General features: G+C 41.9%; 1 protein-coding gene across 4 annotated transcripts in view; it reads left to right on the top strand.

Moving 5' to 3' along the window:
• Elp1 (elongator complex protein 1) overlaps positions 1-17,349 on the top strand; it is a 58,812-nt gene that overhangs the window by 19,369 nt on the left and 22,094 nt on the right. For all 4 annotated transcript variants that reach the window (XM_027403056.2, XM_027403054.2, XM_027403057.2 and 1 more), the window contains exons 11-22: positions 1,874-2,104; positions 3,159-3,329; positions 4,830-4,929; positions 7,792-7,974; positions 12,259-12,365; positions 13,146-13,249; positions 14,967-15,020; positions 15,112-15,217; positions 16,037-16,152; positions 16,495-16,568; positions 16,832-16,910; positions 17,001-17,080. In XM_027403056.2, coding sequence (XP_027258857.1) covers positions 1,874-2,104; positions 3,159-3,329; positions 4,830-4,929; positions 7,792-7,974; positions 12,259-12,365; positions 13,146-13,249; positions 14,967-15,020; positions 15,112-15,217; positions 16,037-16,152; positions 16,495-16,568; positions 16,832-16,910; positions 17,001-17,080 — 1,405 coding nt within the window. The remainder of the gene's footprint in view (positions 1-1,873; positions 2,105-3,158; positions 3,330-4,829; positions 4,930-7,791; positions 7,975-12,258; positions 12,366-13,145; positions 13,250-14,966; positions 15,021-15,111; positions 15,218-16,036; positions 16,153-16,494; positions 16,569-16,831; positions 16,911-17,000; positions 17,081-17,349) is intronic.

Here is a 17,349-nt window from a genome sequence, read left to right on the forward strand (position 1 = left end):
TAGGCAAGCACTCTGTCACTCAGCCAATCTCCAATTCTGTTTAAATGTAATACATGATCGATCCTTCCTTCCTTCCTTCCTTCCTTCCTTCCTTCCTTCCTTCCTTCCTTCTTCCTTCCTTCCTTCCTTCCTTCCTTCCTTCCTTCCTTCCTTCCTTCCTTCCTTCCTTGTCTTTAAGACAGGTCTTATGTGGACCTGGCTGGTCTCAAATTCACAGAGATCTGCCTGTCTCTATCTCTGCTAAGGTTAAAGGTGTGTGCCACCATGCCTGGCTGATACATGCTGGGTTTTTGTTTGTTTTGGTTTTTCAAGACAGTGTTTCTCTGTAGCTTTGGAGCCTGTCCTGGAACTCGCTTTGTAGACCAGGTTGGCCTTCAGAGATCTGCGTGCCTCTGCCTCTGCTGGGATTAAAAGTGTGCACCACCACTGCCCGGCCATGCTGGTTTTTTTTGTTGTTTTTTGCTTGCTTGCTTCCTTTTGAGATTGTATTATAACAACATTTCTTCCTTTCTTCCCTCCAAACTTGTCCATCTTTCTTCCCTCTTTGCCCCGCCCCATTGAGACATACTGTTTTGTAACTTGCTTTGACACTGTATCACAAGCAAGGTTCCATTTCATGTGCGCATCTGTATCATTTTAGATTGTTGTGTCTTTTTCTTCTGTGCCACTTAATCAACTCTTGCTTTTAGGCACATATCTCATTATGGTCAGCAGGAGTGAAGTCAATGCATTCATAAATCTTTTATCTCGCCTATTTTCTAGTTTCTTTCAAACTCATTAATTGGCAGGATTTTTTAATCTGAAATGTAACAAGCGTAGTTTGTTCATTCATTCATTTTAGTAGTTCTTAACCCTGGCTAAACCTTTAATAAAAATAATGAAACCCAGGCTTCATTTCAGAATTGGATTCATTATTTTGGGATAGAGAATATATATTGACAATAACTATTTACTTTTGATGGTGTTCAGGATTTAATGAGGACCTTATAAAAATCACAAAACCAATAAGACCCAAACTTCCAAGTTGTTTTTCTATGCAGCCACTCAAAGAACAGTGAGTCACCTGTGCAAAGCGATGACACTGACAGACACAGGATAACCTGAATACAAGAATCTTTATAGTATCTGCCCTTTGCTGCAGTTCAGTCTGCTAGCCTATGGCTACATAGACATACTGTAAGGTGTGATTAGTGATAAGCATTATTTTCTGTGAGCACTAAATTAAGAATTAGTGGGGAAGTTAAAATAAATTCTTTCATGTGTTTTTTGTTGATAAGGGCCAGCTGGGGTATAATTAGTCATTTTAATACATATTGGGATGATTGAGTGCATATTAATCTTCAGGTAGAGGAATTTTAGTTAATACAGGATAGCCTAGAAATAACTGCATGCAAAGCACTGCAAGAAAACAGGTATCTTCAACCCAGTTTACTACAGTGCTGCTGGACCAGAGCCTTCCTGGAGTGCCTTGGGTCAATCGTGTGCCACATAAGGACTTTGTCTACAGCAGACCATGTTAGGCCCTGGTGTCACTGGACTGTATCCCCAGGGGCATTGTAGCTGTCTTATTCTGTGCAAAGATACTTTGCAATGCTTGCACTAGATGGTACCTGTGGACATCACATTTCTCAGACTGTATCCCTACAGTATGGTGCAAAACTGCACATTTAGTCTGGTTATCTTTTGCTCAACTTTTCGTGGCAAAAACATCCTGAAATACTGTCTTAGCTATCTTTTGACATTTATTATTATACAATTAGTATTTTAGAGAGACCAAACAGAATGAAGAAATCTTGGAAAAATGCAAAGTTACCCCTGTCCCCCTCTTGGAAATGGTCTCTGATGGCCTTCCTTTCTTTTTCTCAACACACAGTCCAGCTCTGGACCGTGGGGAACTATCACTGGTATCTCAAGCAAAGCCTGCCCTTCAGCACCAGTGGGAAGAACCAGATCGTGTCTCTGCTGTGGGACCCGGTGACGCCATACCGGCTACATATTGTCTGTCAGGGCTGGCGTTATCTCTGCTGTGACTGGCACTGGACCACTGACCGGAGCTCTGTAAATAGTGCCAGTGACCTGGCAAACGTGGCTGTTATTGATGGAAGTAAGCTGCTGGGAAATGTACGGATGAGCATGCAGATGTGCTGGTTTGACCAGAACAGTGGGGAAGTCTTCATTTTGGTTGTTTGGTTTGTTTGATGTCTGACTGGGAGTGTCATTAAATAGAATCCATAATCGCCTGAAAACCCTAGTTCTACCCCACCCCACTTCCCTGTTGAACCATAGTTATAGCCTTATACATTGACTTTCTTGCTTTTGAAGTTGAAGACCGATGATTTTCTTGTTTTTCAGAGAACAGTGGAGTTGTGTGTGGCAGTGGGGTCTGTTAGCCTTGTATTGGCCCTGCATTCCACTATGTTTGGCTTTGTTTTTTGTTTTAAGCATTGTAAATTACCTCTTTCTCCAGGATGCTCAGTTAAACCCTAGATATTTATCTCCTGTGAGGAAGATTTTTTTTAATTAGGTGTAGGCATCAGTGGTGGAGAGTGGATTATAGAATGAAATAGCCAGAGACAGTTTGCTGACAGCAGATAGACACTCTTGGCACTAAATGTTCTGTGTAGCTCACTTAATACTGATTTCTACAATCATATTCTGTAGAGAACTTAGCCATACCTTATTTCCAATTTATACAAAGAAAAGTGCTTTTTTTTTATGGGGGGGTCCTTTTTAGATGGAGTCTTGGTATATCTCTCTGGTCCCCCTGTGTAGACCAGGCTCCTTGAGCCTATGGTAGCCCTCCTTCCTCAACCTTCCAATTGTGGCCCTTAAGGTTTTGGAGGTATCAATTACTCTAGTTTAGTCCCTGTTCCTTACAGACCCAGGTTTAAAGCTAGAACTTTGACCTCTTGGTCTTTTTGCCCTGATCCCTGGCACCTGAAGTTTTCAAGGGCAGTACAGGTCTGGAGTCCACACTGGCCAGGTGCAGACAGAGCTCCTTGCACCTGTACTGTTCTAAGTTTATTAGTAAGAAAATAGTAATAGTTCTTGTGAAGAGCTACTGCATGCCACCATGTCGTTTAGGTACTCAGTGATGCTTCCTGCCTGCTTTTACACACTGAGCACTCACATGGTTAATCCTCCCTTTCATTGTGCAGAGAGGGTGCTGGTAACAGTCTTCCGGCAGACTGTGATCCCACCTCCCATGTGTACCTACCGGCTGATGATCCCACATCCAGTGAATCAAGTTGTGTTCTCTGCTCACCTTGAAAAGAGCAATGACCTTGCTGTCCTTGATGCCAGTAACCAGATTTCTGTCTACAAGTGTGGTAAGTGGAAACACCCTGATGAAGGAGCTCAGTGCAGTTCCTGCTCCAGAACAGAAGCAAGTGACAGTGTGGTGTCATCTCAGCACCAGTGCTTCTTAAGTTCAAGTCTAACTGATTTTCATTGTCATGGTATTTAATCGGCTGCATTTTCTTTTCTTTCTATCCTGTTTGGTTCATGCATACATTTCCCCATGCCTTGATGATCCTGAAGAGTCCGTTACTTAATAACATTCAACTCTGGAAATAGTGCAGCATCTTCTGTTTCACAGACTTGCCTGCTTTCTCCTTCCTTTGTATACAATTGCACACAATCTTAGCGCTCTCCAAGGAGCAGTAAGAACCTTTTCCTACTTTATAGAGGTGTGTACATGTGGTCATAAATGGACAGTGTCTGTATTTCTGTGTCCTGGAAAACTTGACATTTGGTGTTATTTCTGAGTGTCTGTGGGTGTGTTTTGCAGTCATAGCTTTGTTTCAGATTCCTGTTGGAGTTTCAGTGAGGACAAGCCTTGATAGCTGCTGAGAAAATAATCAGAGCTAGTTAATTCACAGTAGGGTTCCTATTTTCACATCAGCCCTAATTAAACGAGCAGCCTGCTTTTCATAGGAATTCTCTTTGGGCAGGTCTCCAGCTTCTCTGACTTCAGGTCCACACTGTGCAATACTGTTGTAGCTCTTAAACATGTGAAAAGAGCTTTTACGTAAGTAATGCTCACATATTCATTGTCAAGGCATATAGTTTATTAGCTGGTTAGTGCTGTGCAGCAAAGTTAAGCATAGAATGACATAGGAAGAAAGTCCGGAGAATAGCAGACTGTTGGGGGTGGTGGTACAAGGAAGGCTTCTCTGTGAAGGTGGTATCTGAGTAGAGTCTTGCGAAGAATCAGCAAGGGAGATGGCACATGTGGCCAAGAGCATTCAAGCAGTCAGAAGCACTCACAAAGGTGTCTCTTGTGTGTGCCAGGAAACAGCCAAAAGGTCAGTGATGATAGGCAGATAAATGACTGGAGAGTGATTGGTGGGACATAGTGGTGACAGGGAACAACGCTCTTTCAGGGCCTTGAAGACCTTTACTCTGAATGAGCTAGGGCAGGGTACAATGTTCTGGGTCTTGAACAGAGTACAGTATTTTAGAGGATTGAAGTAGATTATCAGTGGAGAAAGACTGTCTTATGAATGACTATGGAGGATTTGAGACTGCTGAGAGGTGACTGTGGACAGTGCAGAATATTGATAGAGTGGAGAAGACAACCTCTCCCCCTGGCCCTGCTGAAGAGTCGTCTTTACTGGTGAAAACTGGCTGAAATGGTATTAATGGAAAGCGGGTTTTGGTTGAGCCTGAAAGGTATGTGGAAATTCAAGAATGAGGTTGAAATGTCATTATTTTTTTAGATTGCTTTGTATGTCTTTGAGAATCCACAAGTTGCAAGACGCTACATTCTTAGTGTTAAGAGAAGTAGCTTACAATGAAACAATGATATTTGCACTTTTGTTTTCTAGGTGATAAGCCAGACATGGATCCCACAGTGAAACTGGGAGCCGTGGGTGGAAATGGATTTAAAGTTCCCCTTAGAACACCTCATCTGGAAAAGAGATACACGTAGGTTCCTAAGTATTTTGCATCTCTGGGAATGGAATCAGTTAGCATTTTGTCCTGAATTCATCCAGCCTATATTCTGGGGAATGTGAAGTAGGTACACCAGCGAGCCTGGTGAAGGAGGCTAGTAACATAGTTTACTGTGTGGCATATATTTTGGTGGCAAAGAAACTCATTCCCATGGCTGCCTTGTTCTCTAGAGAGACTCCATGGGAAGATGGAGGTAAAAACACCAAGGCACAGTTGCATTCCCTGACATAAATGGAGATATACATGGCATTAGTATGTAGATGACCCAATCCAGTTTCTATCTTATTCCAGATTACAGAATTTCTGGGAGTTGTAATTTTAGACTCTCAGGTTGAAATCAGAGTGCCCTTTCCCTTTGAAACAGCAGTACAAATGGTTGGATGTAATTAAGTACCTCGGGCTTATTGGAGTCCTTTGCAGAAGGGCATGGCAGCCAAACCCTAAGTACTGGCTACAGAGCACCAACAAATAAAAGCAGAATTAGAAGTTAGGTAACAACTCACCCAGGATCATGGACCTCACTGCAGCAGAACTCAGAGTGTGAGTCTATCCAGTTTGGAATGTTCCTGTTCTTAATTACTAGGGACACCTGGTACAAAATTAATAGAACAAGTAAGAGAATCTAGAAATTGATTCTTAGGGATGTGTTCTATATTTAATACAAACAGTTTTCCAGGAAGTATGTGCTTTAGTACCTGCATATGGAGTGCTGACAAGCTTGTAAAGGGCTTGTATTCCTTCATTCTGTCAGGCAGCTTTCCAGTTCCTGCAGCAAATTCCTAAGGTTTATCGGCTTAAGAAGGAAAGGTTTAGTTTGACTCCCAGGGTTTGGGGTTTAACTGACCTGGTGGCCCCAGTGCTTTGACACAGGCTTCATGGTTGTAGCATGTGATGGAAGAGACCCACTCACCTCATGGCAGCTGTGAGTAGAGAATAGGCTCCCACACCTCTTTGAGGTGAGGGCATTCTTCTAGTGATCTAAAACTTCTAATCTCCGCCTTCTTATCGTTCTATTCTTTATAGTGGTACAGAGGTTAGAGTACAAGCCTTCACACATGGGCCTTGCAGGGAGTATTCCAGATCTGTTTTGTTTGTTTTTTGTTTGTTTGTGGTTTTCAAGACAGGGTGTCTCTGTATAACAGCTTTGGCTGTTCTGGAACTTACTTTGTAAATCAAACTGATCTTGAATTCAGAGATCCACCTGCCTCTGCCTTCCAAGTACTGGGATTAAAGGCATGCACCACCACTGCCCAGCTTTAGATCCAAATTGTAACATATAATTTGAAACCACTAGGCAGATTAAGATTAAGAGTAAGGCAATTAAGAGTAGGGCTCCTTAACTCCTTCAATTCATGACCCTTTTTCTACTAAGTAAATTTTATGTAACTGGGTATATAGATAGATAAAAGTGTACAAATCAAAGATTTACTTATAATCATAAACTTATTTTAAAACAATTCTTTGTGATTGGGGAGATAGCTCAGCTAGCAAAGTGTTTGGCTTACAAATACAAGGACCTGAGTTTGGTTTCCAGAAAATGCATAAAACATGGCAGGCTTGGTAGTGTGTATGTGTAATCCTAGTGGTGGGGGGGTAGGAAGACAGGAGAATCCTTGGGCTCGCTGACCAAATGGTCTGTCCTATTCGGTGAGCCCATGGCTAGTGAGAGACCCTGTTTTGTAGGCGGAGAATGGTATTCTTGAAGATTCCACCTGAAGTTGTCCTCTAGCTTGCACATGAACACAGGAGCAGACAGATACTTACAAGAATAACAACCTTGGCATGCATATAATTTTACCATTTGCTTATTTATCCCCATTTCTTTTTTTTTTTTGGGGGGGGTCCTTACATGAAGTCATGTGACCCCATGTGATGCTATGACCCACTATTTGCACAGCCATGGGTAAGAATATATTAAAAATCAAAAAGGAAAATCCCAGTCATTCAGAGAAAATAGGACATGAGTCTTCGTTTTGATTCTTAGGGAAGATCTGATTTGGATTGGGAAAGAGTTGGGAGGAAGCTGGTGAGAACCAAAGCCAGTAAGGCCTGTGTGGTGAGGACTTTGGGTGAGCAGTACGCAGTGGAGACAGTATTGAGGGAGAGCTGGCTGAACAGAAAGATCATGCTACCAAACAGCTTGACTTGCCACTGGACCCAGAGGACAGGAATTCTCCTTTGTGAGGTGACAAATGATGCCCAGATCAGGAAAGTGTTAGTATCAAGGATACTGTCTCCAGTTTATTAGTTGTTTTGATGTGTGGTGCTTAGGAAAGGGCCCTGTCTACTGAGGCAGATACTTGCTTGTAATGGTAAATCTTTCCACCAGCTGCTCGAGTCCACTGCCACATGGACACCCAAAATTACACACAGAGTCTTATATTAGGTACAATGCTGCTAGCCAATGACTAGGACTTATCTGCTAGATCAGTCTTAATTATCAACTGTAACTATTAATCTATATATTTTATAAAGACTTATCTTACAGAGGATGCCAGCAGCATGCGTCCTCTCTTATTGAGCAATCACATGGCGGCTGCAGAGAAGAGAGGAGGAGGAAGAGAGCAATTTCCTGCTTGTCCCTTCTTATATTCTGAGTCTGCCTGCTATGTCACTTCCTGCCTGGATCACAAGACTTCTCTTTACTACATTTCCCAAAATCCTCTTCGATTCCTAGTCCCACCGATCTTGTTTTCCTATTGGCCAACAGTGCTTTATTTATCAACCAATAAGACAAACATACACAGAAGGACCTCTTCCATCACCTGCTGGCTTTTTAAAGTTCAGTGATGAAAGCTTTATTCTTATTTTGGATTTCTTTAATATTTGAAACAGAATTCAATTTGGGAACAATGAAGATAAGGAGGTAAACCCACTGCAGCTGAGCCTTCTTACCTGGATTGAAGAAGACGCTTTCCTGGCCACAAGCCACAGTCACTCCAGCCTGCAGTCTCTCATTCACCGTTTGACTGTGGTCCCTTCTGAGATCACTGAAGAGCAAGGACAGCTGAATGTCAGGTATCATGGTTCATCCATGTATTTAGTATGTAAAACTGGCAGTGAAGTTACACTGTGTGTATGAACACAGGCAAGTCTAAGGAGGAGTAACTTCCTTGTTAGACATATAGGAAGAGGCCTGCCTGAATGTAGTTTTGAGTCATGTCAAAACAACACATCAAAATTGTGTCAAGAAGTAGTGAAAAGGAGAATATCAGATAAGCAAAACATTTGTAAGTTGTGTTAAGTATTTTAATCAGTTATCTACTCGAATTTCACAAAGTAATCATTAGAGTTTACAATTGATTGTAATAGGTAATGACAGTGGTTAAGTCTCATGGGCCAACATAATAAAGAAATGTATATAATTACATTTATATTTGAAGAGTAACATTAAACTTGGCCCTCTTTGTGTGTGTGGCTCTGTTTACACTAGAAAGCCTCCTTTTTTTTGCCAATTCCCCTTGCCTGGGCCTTAGCTTGTTTGATTCATGACTTCATTTGTGTCACGTAACAGTGTTGCCAACTGCAGTCTTCTCTGTCATTGAAGCCTTGGGGTATAGAAAACATATCTGGCCAACTCCTGGGATGCTTCAGGTTTCCAGTGGAAGACTGGCTGCTTAGTCTTGTCCTCATGTTAACCTTCACATTCATTAACTAAAGCCCTACCTCTTAGGTCACATTATGATGGTAGCTCACAAAGTTTCATGCTATCTTGAGGAAGCCTCCTGTGAAGATCTCTGTGTTGACTATGTTCTGCATTAGATACATGCTGCCCTGAATTCATCGGAATCCTGCTTTCTGATAACCACAACAATGTCTACATTTCTATAGTTTCTAACTAATTCAGCATTAGGGTTCTAAGTAAAAACGTCATTTGTGATTGTGATGTTTTAGTTTTTGTTCTCAAAAAACTACATTTTTGTACATATAAAATACTAATGTCTTTTAGAGATGAAATGGCACTTGGTCAGTTACAAACTGATAGTAGCCTGTGTTTTCTGTGGCTGTACATAGTAACATGCTCTTCTGTGTGTTTAATTCATATGAATTCATTTTTTCTCATGATACCTCTTTGACGTATGTGCCATCAGCAGTATCTACTTGTAGGCTTGCCTCTGAGGTGTAAAGAATCAGGTGTCTTGTCTGGTCAAGCAGGAGCCAGATGCCATCCCATTGTCTAGCTCAGTCTTTTCTCATAGTCTCTGGAAGGTAGTTTGTCCCTCACGAGATTTGAGGTATTGGTGGAGATATTGACCAGTTTTTAGAGCTCTCTCTCTCTCTCTGTGTGTCTCTGTCTCTGTCTCTCTCTCCCCCTCCCTCCATCCCTTCCTTTCTCCTCCTTCCCTCTCTCTCTTTCTTCCCCCTCATGTGGTTGGTTACAGATAATTTCCTTGAATGGAATCCTAGAATTGGCTTTGATTTTTTTTCTCCCAGATTTTTTTTATTTGAATTAGAAACAAGATTGTTTTACATGACATTCCCATTTCCCTCTCCCTCCTCTCCTCCCCTACTACCGCCCCCCCCCCAACTAAAACCCTACCTGTCACGTATCTTTTCTGCTCCCCACAGAAGGTGAGGCCTTCCATGGGGTATCATCAGATTCTATTGTATCTTTTAGGATAGGGCCTAGGCCCACCCCCATGTGTCTTGGCTCAGGGAGTATTCCTCTATGTGGAATTGGCTCCCAAAGTCCACACCTATGCTAGGGATAAGTACTGAACTACTACAGGAGGTCCCGTAGATTTCCGAGGTTTCCTCACTGAAACCCATGTTCCTGGGGTCTGGATCAGTCCCATGCTGGTATCCCAGCTATCAGTCTGGGGAGCAAGAGTTCCCCGATGTTCAGGTCAGCTGTTTCTGTGGGTTTCACCAGCCTGGTCTGGACCCCTTTGCTCATCACTCATCCTTCTCTGCATCTGGATTCCAGTTCAGTTCAGTGGTTAGTTGTGGGTGTCTGCCTCTACTTCCACCAGCTGCTGGATGAGGGCTATAGGGTAGCATATAAGTCAGTCATCAATCTCATTATCAGGGGAGGGCATTTAAGGTAGCTTCTCCTCTGTTGCTTAGATTGTTAGCTGGTGTCATCTTTGTAGATCTCCAGACATTTCCCTAGTGCCTGATTTCTCTGTAAACCTAAAATGTTTCCCTCTATTACAGTATCTCCATTCTTGTTATCTTCTATTCTTTGCCTGACTCAACCTTTCTGCTCCCTCATGTCTTCTGCACCCCTCCTGTTCTCCCCTTCTCATTCTCCTAGCTCTCTCCCCCCTCTTCCCATACTCCCAATTTGCTCAGGGTATCTTGACCCTTTCCCCTTCTCCAGGAGACCATGTATGTCTCTCTTAGGGTCCTCCTTGTTTACTAGCATCTCTGGCACTGTGGATTGTGGGCTGGTTATCCTTTACTCTATGTCTAAGATCTGCATATGAGTGAGAACATACCATGTTTGTCTTTTTGTGATTGGGTTACCTCACTCAGAATGGTTTCTTCTAGTTCCATCCATTTTCCTGCAAATTTCAAGAGTCCATTGTTTTTTTCTGCTGAGTAGTACTCCATTGTATAAATGTACCACATTTTCTCTATATTCTTCAGTTGAGGGGCATCTAGGCTGCTTCCAGTTTCTGGCTATTACAAATAGTGCTGCTATGAACATCGTTGAACAAATGTCCTTGTTGTATGAATGTATGTTTTTGGTTTTGTTGTTGTTGTTTTTGTTTTTTGAGACAGGGTTTCCCTGTGGCTTTGGAGGCTGGCCTGGAACTAGCTCTTGTAGACCAGGCTGGTCTCGAACTCACAGAGATCCACCTGCCTCTGCCTCCTGAGTGCTGGGATTAAAGGCGTGCGCCACCACCTCCTGACTTTGGCTTTGATTTTTGTAGGTGCCTTCCCCTTTAAGATATTGTATTTTTCTTCATTTATTTATTTATGTATGTATTTAGTGGTATTGAGGGTTGGACCTGGGGTCCTGAATATACTAGGGAAACACTTATCCTCAGCCTTTTTTTCTTTTCTTTTTTTTTCTTTTATTCTTTTATTAGTTCAAATTAGGAACAAGCTTGCTTCACATGTCAATCCCTTCTCCCTCTCCCTTCCCTCCTCTCCCCCCCAACATCCCACAGGCCACTAGCCTTCCCCCCTCCACTTCCCAGGCAGGGTAAGGCCCTCAAAAGGGGCTCCCCAAAGTCTACCACATCATCCTGGGCCAGGCCTAGGCCCTTCCCCTTGTGTCCAGGCCAAGAGAACATTCCTTCACATGGGATGGGCTTTCAAAATCCCCTTTTTTTTTAAAAACAAAACAACAAAAAAAAAACCTTATATATTTAATACAATGTGTTACCCCTGTAGAGCCTTTTTTTTTTTTTTTCTTTATGTTTATGTGTTTGGAATATGTCTGTGCACCATGTACATGCAGTGCCTCTGGAAGCCAGAAGAGGGCATCAGATCTGGAAGTGAGTTACAGGTCATTGTGAGCAACCATGTGGATGCTAGGAAATGAACTTGAATGTTCTGGAAGAGCAGCCAGTGCTCTAAACCTCTGTGCCATCTCTGCAGCCCCACTCTGTCTTCTTTTTAAAACTTTTAATAATTTGAGACAGGGTTTCAGTAAATAGCCAAGGCTGATAATGAATTCACTCTGTAGCTCAGGCTTTTCTGGAACTTGTAATCCTCCTGTCTCAGCTCTGTAAATAGCTTGGAGATTACAGGCTGACCTCACCAGGCCCATCTGATGCAGTTTATGTTAAGAATACATAAGGAAACTGTGTGTAGTGGCACATGCCCTTAATCCCAGCACTTGGGAGGTAGAGTCAGGCATATCTCTGTAAGTTCGGGGCCAGCCTGGTCTACATAGTGAGTTCCAGGACAGCCAGAGCTACATAGTGAGACCCTGTCTCTAAAACACACACACACACACACACACACACACACACACACACACACACACACACACACACACAAATACATGAGGAAATCAATAAACTGCAGTACATTATAATGAGATCCCACGTGAGTAGGAGTACTGTTCCTACAGGGTAGAGAGTTAGTTTACTGGTTCTGGAAAGGTGTGTCAGTAACAGGTAATCGCTTTACTTTTCCATCTGTGTGTCTATATCTGTTTATATCTTGCACTTTGTGTGTAAAGAATATATGTATTATATTGACATAGGCAGTGTACCCATAAAGGGTCATTGTTAGTTTTCACTATAGCAAAATCAGTGAAATGCTCCATTTTTAAGAAAGTTTACCTCTTATACTTATCTTCTGGTTTTTTGTTTGTTTGTTTTATTTTGTTTTTTCCTTTAGTTCATCTGTGACGGTGGATGGGGTCATCATTGGTTTATGTTACAATTCCAAGACCAAGTCAACGGTGATACAGCTGGCTGATGGCCAAGTGCTCAAGTGCCTTTGGGGTGAGTATCAGAATTTTAGGAAAGCAGACTTATAAATAAAGAATTCTTGAGACTGTGTACTCATGAGTATCTTGCAGAGTCACTTAATTATTGTGGATTGTTTATTCCCAATCTTTTTTAGTTATTGTTATTATTATTTGTAGCATACAAAGTGATAGTTTTCATTATGGCATTCTATACATGGTTTTTGTTGCTCCTTCTTTTCCACTTCTCCCTCACCCCCCTCTTCTCCTGCTGGTCCACTAACTTCTTTCTCCTCGTGTGTCACTTGTACTCTGTTACCACTTTTTTCCTTCTGCCCTCCCAGAAGCTCTTCTTCCCATCTTTTGATCTCCTGTGTAGTGTCATGACCTACCCACAATCCATACACATATAGAAATTAAAGTGTAGTGTCTGTGTTTAAGAGTAAACATGTGGTGCTTGTCTCTATGAATCTAAGTTACTTCACTTGGCTGTTAGTTGTTTTTTGCTTATTTATCATGTTGGGATTCCAGCCCAGGACTTCATGTACAGTAGGCAAGCACTGCATTACTGATTTACACCTCAACCCAACAACTAAGCCTACTACCCCATGAAGCCATGCTATAGAGCAGTATTGGCAGATCTACTCTGTTTCTGTATCCTAATGAATGTAGAGAACTCCAAATTGCATGCTGTGTTTTGGTGTTGGCTTCTTTTTGGGGGGTGAGGTGGGGATGTTGTTTATTTTGTTTTTTTCAGCACCTCCCAGGAAAGAACTTATGAGTTATTTGTAAACTAAATTTGCCAATCTTACAACAGAACCACCATCTCTGGCTGTGGAACCATGGAAGAGCTCTGAAGGATTTCCCATTCGATTTGCTCATCCATGTACACAGATGGAAGTGGCCATGATCGGAGAACAGGTAAATAAACACAGAGCAGGAAAATTCACCATGGAGAATAGTTAGTGCCGAGGGCATTGGGTGAAATAGCATGGGTCTTGCAGGACCTTCATTGCCACTAAATCTCAGGGTAGTGATAGGAAGTTATCTTTCTCTCCTGATCCCTGCCTTCTTCATCTAGGAGAGGAGAAAATCAGTCTTTCATAGTTCAGGAGAGAATTAAGAGAGATAATACATATAATTGGCAAATTTTATCTGTCACTTACAGAATAGTCAGAGCTTTATTGAATACCTTTTAATGAAAGCTTACATTCTAAAGAGTAATATTTAACAGATTGTCATCTACAAATATTAGAATGTCTATATTTGAGATTAGTTGTAGGATATAGTAGTTATAAAACAGAACAACGTCTGTCTTACTTGCTTGTCATTGCTGTGGTAAGACACCATAACCATGGGAAGTTACAAAAGAAAGCATTTAATTTGGAAGCTCACAATTCCAGAGGGTAGTATATTCCATGACCATCGTGGTGGGTGTATGGCAGTATGCAGGCAAGCAGGCATAGTGCTGGACAGTAGCTAAGATCTTACATGTTGGGACTACAGCCACGAGGCAGAGGGAGGGAGGGAAGGAGGAGGGAGAGAGAGAGAGAGAGAGAGAGAGAGAACGTAAGCAAGTAAGCAAGTGAGCATGCTAACTGGAAATTGCCTGGGCTTTGGAAACCTCAATGTCTGCCCCTAGTGACACACCTCCTTCACACACCTCCCAAATCCTTTCCAAACAGTTCCACCAGCTGGGGAACCAAGTGTTCAGATATATGAGCCTCTGAGTGCCATGGTCATTTGAACCACCACACCTTCTTTTGATATAGATAGAATCATCCCTTCTGATAGGAGAGTGTATTATGGGAGCAAACAGTGAGGTGTTTGGGGATAACTAAAGAATGCTAATATGGTGATAGTCCAAGAAAGCCTTTATGAGGCAGTGGTGAGTGTGCTGAGACATGGAGAAGAAAGCTGTTCCTAGAAAGGGACAGTGGCCCCAGAAAAAGATTCTAGAGACACCCTGAGTTTAGAGAGATGGGCACTGTACATGGAAGATGCTGCAGGCCACAGCCTCCTCCTTTTGTACATCCTGGTTCAGGTCCCCTGCCTGGAGGTATAGGATATGCTGTCCTTCCCACTTGGGAGGCACAGAGCTGAGGGGAGGCTTTTGTTCTTGCCAGGAGTATAACTCATTTTTCAGCAAGACTCTTTACTTGGCCTAGATGAACAAAAATGTCGGGAGTGAAGAGAAATGAGTACTTTTTCTTTTTAATCTGATAAATAATTAAAAATGAACCCCTTACCCTCTCCAAAAGGGATGAAGCTATTTATGTTTTTTAAACATCACAGAATTGTGCTCTCCTTCATGTTCAATATGTGGTTCTAGCTACCCAGAGGAGGTTGGAGAGGAATGGAAATAGGATAGGAGATTAACATAGACTTTTGGATGTGGAATCAAAAGAATAGAATGAGATAGATTCAAAATGAACATAGTACATAGAATTGATGGCTTGCTTGATTGGGTGGTGGTGTATCCACTGTGCTTAGTGCTACCCTTGTCTTAGCTGTCTACATCCAGTCCTGATTACAGAAGCTTAGGGAATCACAGAGCATTAGAACTACATGGTAAAGACCATAGGCTGAAGCTCTTGTGAATGGAATTGCTTTTAATTTCAGTTTCATTTTTTTGCAGGAGTGTGTCCTTGGTCTGACTGACAGGTGTCGCTTTTTCATCAATGACACTGAGGTATCTAGGCTTGGTTTGGGTTGATCCTTTTCACAGTATTGTTTCTAAGTACAATATCTAACTTCCCTTGGACCTGTTTTGCCTGTTCCAGGTTGCATCAAATATCACGTCATTTGCAGTGTGTGATGAGTTTTTACTGTTGACAACCCATGCCCATACCTGCCAGTGTTTTTCCCTGAAGGATGCTTCACTTAAAAGTAAGCTTTTCCTTTACAAAATGGAGGCATCCATTTTGCATGTTTGTGCAGGTATCCATGGAGGCTAGAGGCACTTAATGCTCTGGAAAGCTGGAATTACAGTGAGTTGTGAGTTGCCCAGTGTGTGCATTAGGAACTGAACGCAGGTCCTCTGAAATAGCAGTGCATACCTTTAACCCCTGGGCCACCTCTCTAACCCCCTCCACATAGTATCTTTGAAAATCATTCTGTTTCAGTTGCTAGAGACTCCACAAGTAAAATCCTAACTTAAGAAATACAATTCTAAAAACATTCTTCATGAAATTTTATTATACAGTTCATCTAATACTTAAGTTCTAACATAGGTCCCCTACTGGCTATATGCTGTAACTCTTGTGGTGATTCTTTCTCTTTGCTCAACCACCATTTTACTTCCATACATCACCTTGTGGTTTGAGGGATTAGCACTGAGTTTTTTTACATTGCCTGCCCTTCTCCCCTGAGTTCCTTATTCCAAGAGGCCAGTTTACATTCTTTGATGCTGACTTGGAAGCAGGAACTCTTTCTGCCGTTGGTATGAGCATAACGTGAAGGCAGTGCTAAGAAATAGACATGCTCTCCAATCCCTTTATTTCCCAAGTGCTTAAGAAGCTGTGGATGTGAATATACATGAGGGCTCTATAAAGAGAAGGTCCTTTCCAGGAGTGAGATTACGGGAAGGGCCAGGGGTCTTGAGGCTGAGTGGGAGAACAGAGGAACTTGACATTAACAGATACGGGGCAGTTAATGGAACGTGACTTGCTGTGATCATTCTCAAGTCTCACTCTGTGGTATTTTTAGCATTACAGGCTGGTCTGTCTGGCAGCCAGGAGGCCAATGGAGAAATTCTACGGAAAGTGGAAAGAGGTTCACGGATTGTCATAGTTGTTCCCCAGGACACAAAACTTATACTACAGGTAGGCTTGATTCTTCAGACTTTGTGTTGTTGTTCAGCCACCACCACCACAGAGTATGTACAGGCTGCATTTCAGGTTCTGTTGTACTTTTCAGCCTATTACAACCCTTCTCTCTTGGCTCTCTATTGGCTTATGTGAAGGAGTGTTGATTGATACAAGCTCTGACCAATAAAGTCTTAAAGGGAACTTGCTTGAAAGTCAAGATAAACACTGAGCACAACTGGATTCTACTAACTGTTCATTTTATAGCATTGTGGTGGTTCAGGAAGAGTTAAGTAGAACTGTGCTTCCTGCTGCTTCAGTGATTTCCAATTGATTAGAGATGTTTTGATTTACTTTGAGATGCCGAGGGGAAACTTGGAGGTTGTTCATCATCGGACCTTGGTCTTGGCTCAGATTCGGAAGTGGCTGGACAAGTAAGCTGCATGTGACTCTACCTGTGTGCTCGTAAGGACATGTAGTCCAGGCTCCTGTGGTAACTAAACTATACATTTGGGAAGGAAAATAATATGTCATCTTTTTTTTTTTTTTTACTTTAATTTCATTCTAAAATCAGGAGAACTTTTACTACAGGGCTGTAATCTGATTATAGCTGGTTTGTGTTGTAATTAAAATATGCTAGCTCAGGGAACAGTTTCTCATGAGATATGCTTTTTATCCATTTTCTTTGTCTTTGCAGACTTATGTTTAAGGAAGCATTTGAATGCATGAGAAAGCTGAGAATTAATCTCAATCTGATTTATGATCATAACCCTAAGGTAAGTGTGTGCATCTGACTTGCCCTCTAACTTTATTCTTGAGCAAAGACGATCTGAACTAAAATGCTTGTACACTTTTTTGTTTGATAGGTATTTCTTGAAAATGTGGAAACCTTCATAAAGCAGATAGATTCTGTAAATCATATTAACTTGTTTTTCACAGAACTAAAGTAAGTATTTCGATAGCTCATGAGTATCATATTCTAAATATTGTCTCTTGATAAAGAAATCAAACCTATGTAGCTACAGAACAAAAGTCTCTTTAAATAAAGTAAATCACTATAACAGTGTGGGTTTTGCTCTAGTTCTTTAGCAACAGCAGTTTTTTGTTTGTTTGTTTGTTTTTTCAAGACAGGGTTTCTCTGTGGCTTTGGAGGCTGTCCTGGAACTAGTTCGTGTAGACTCAGAGATCCACCTGCCTTTGCCTCCTGAGTGCTGG

This window comes from Cricetulus griseus, chromosome 2 (genome assembly GCF_003668045.3).
Source record: "Cricetulus griseus strain 17A/GY chromosome 2, alternate assembly CriGri-PICRH-1.0, whole genome shotgun sequence".
NCBI lineage: Eukaryota > Metazoa > Chordata > Mammalia > Rodentia > Cricetidae > Cricetulus > Cricetulus griseus.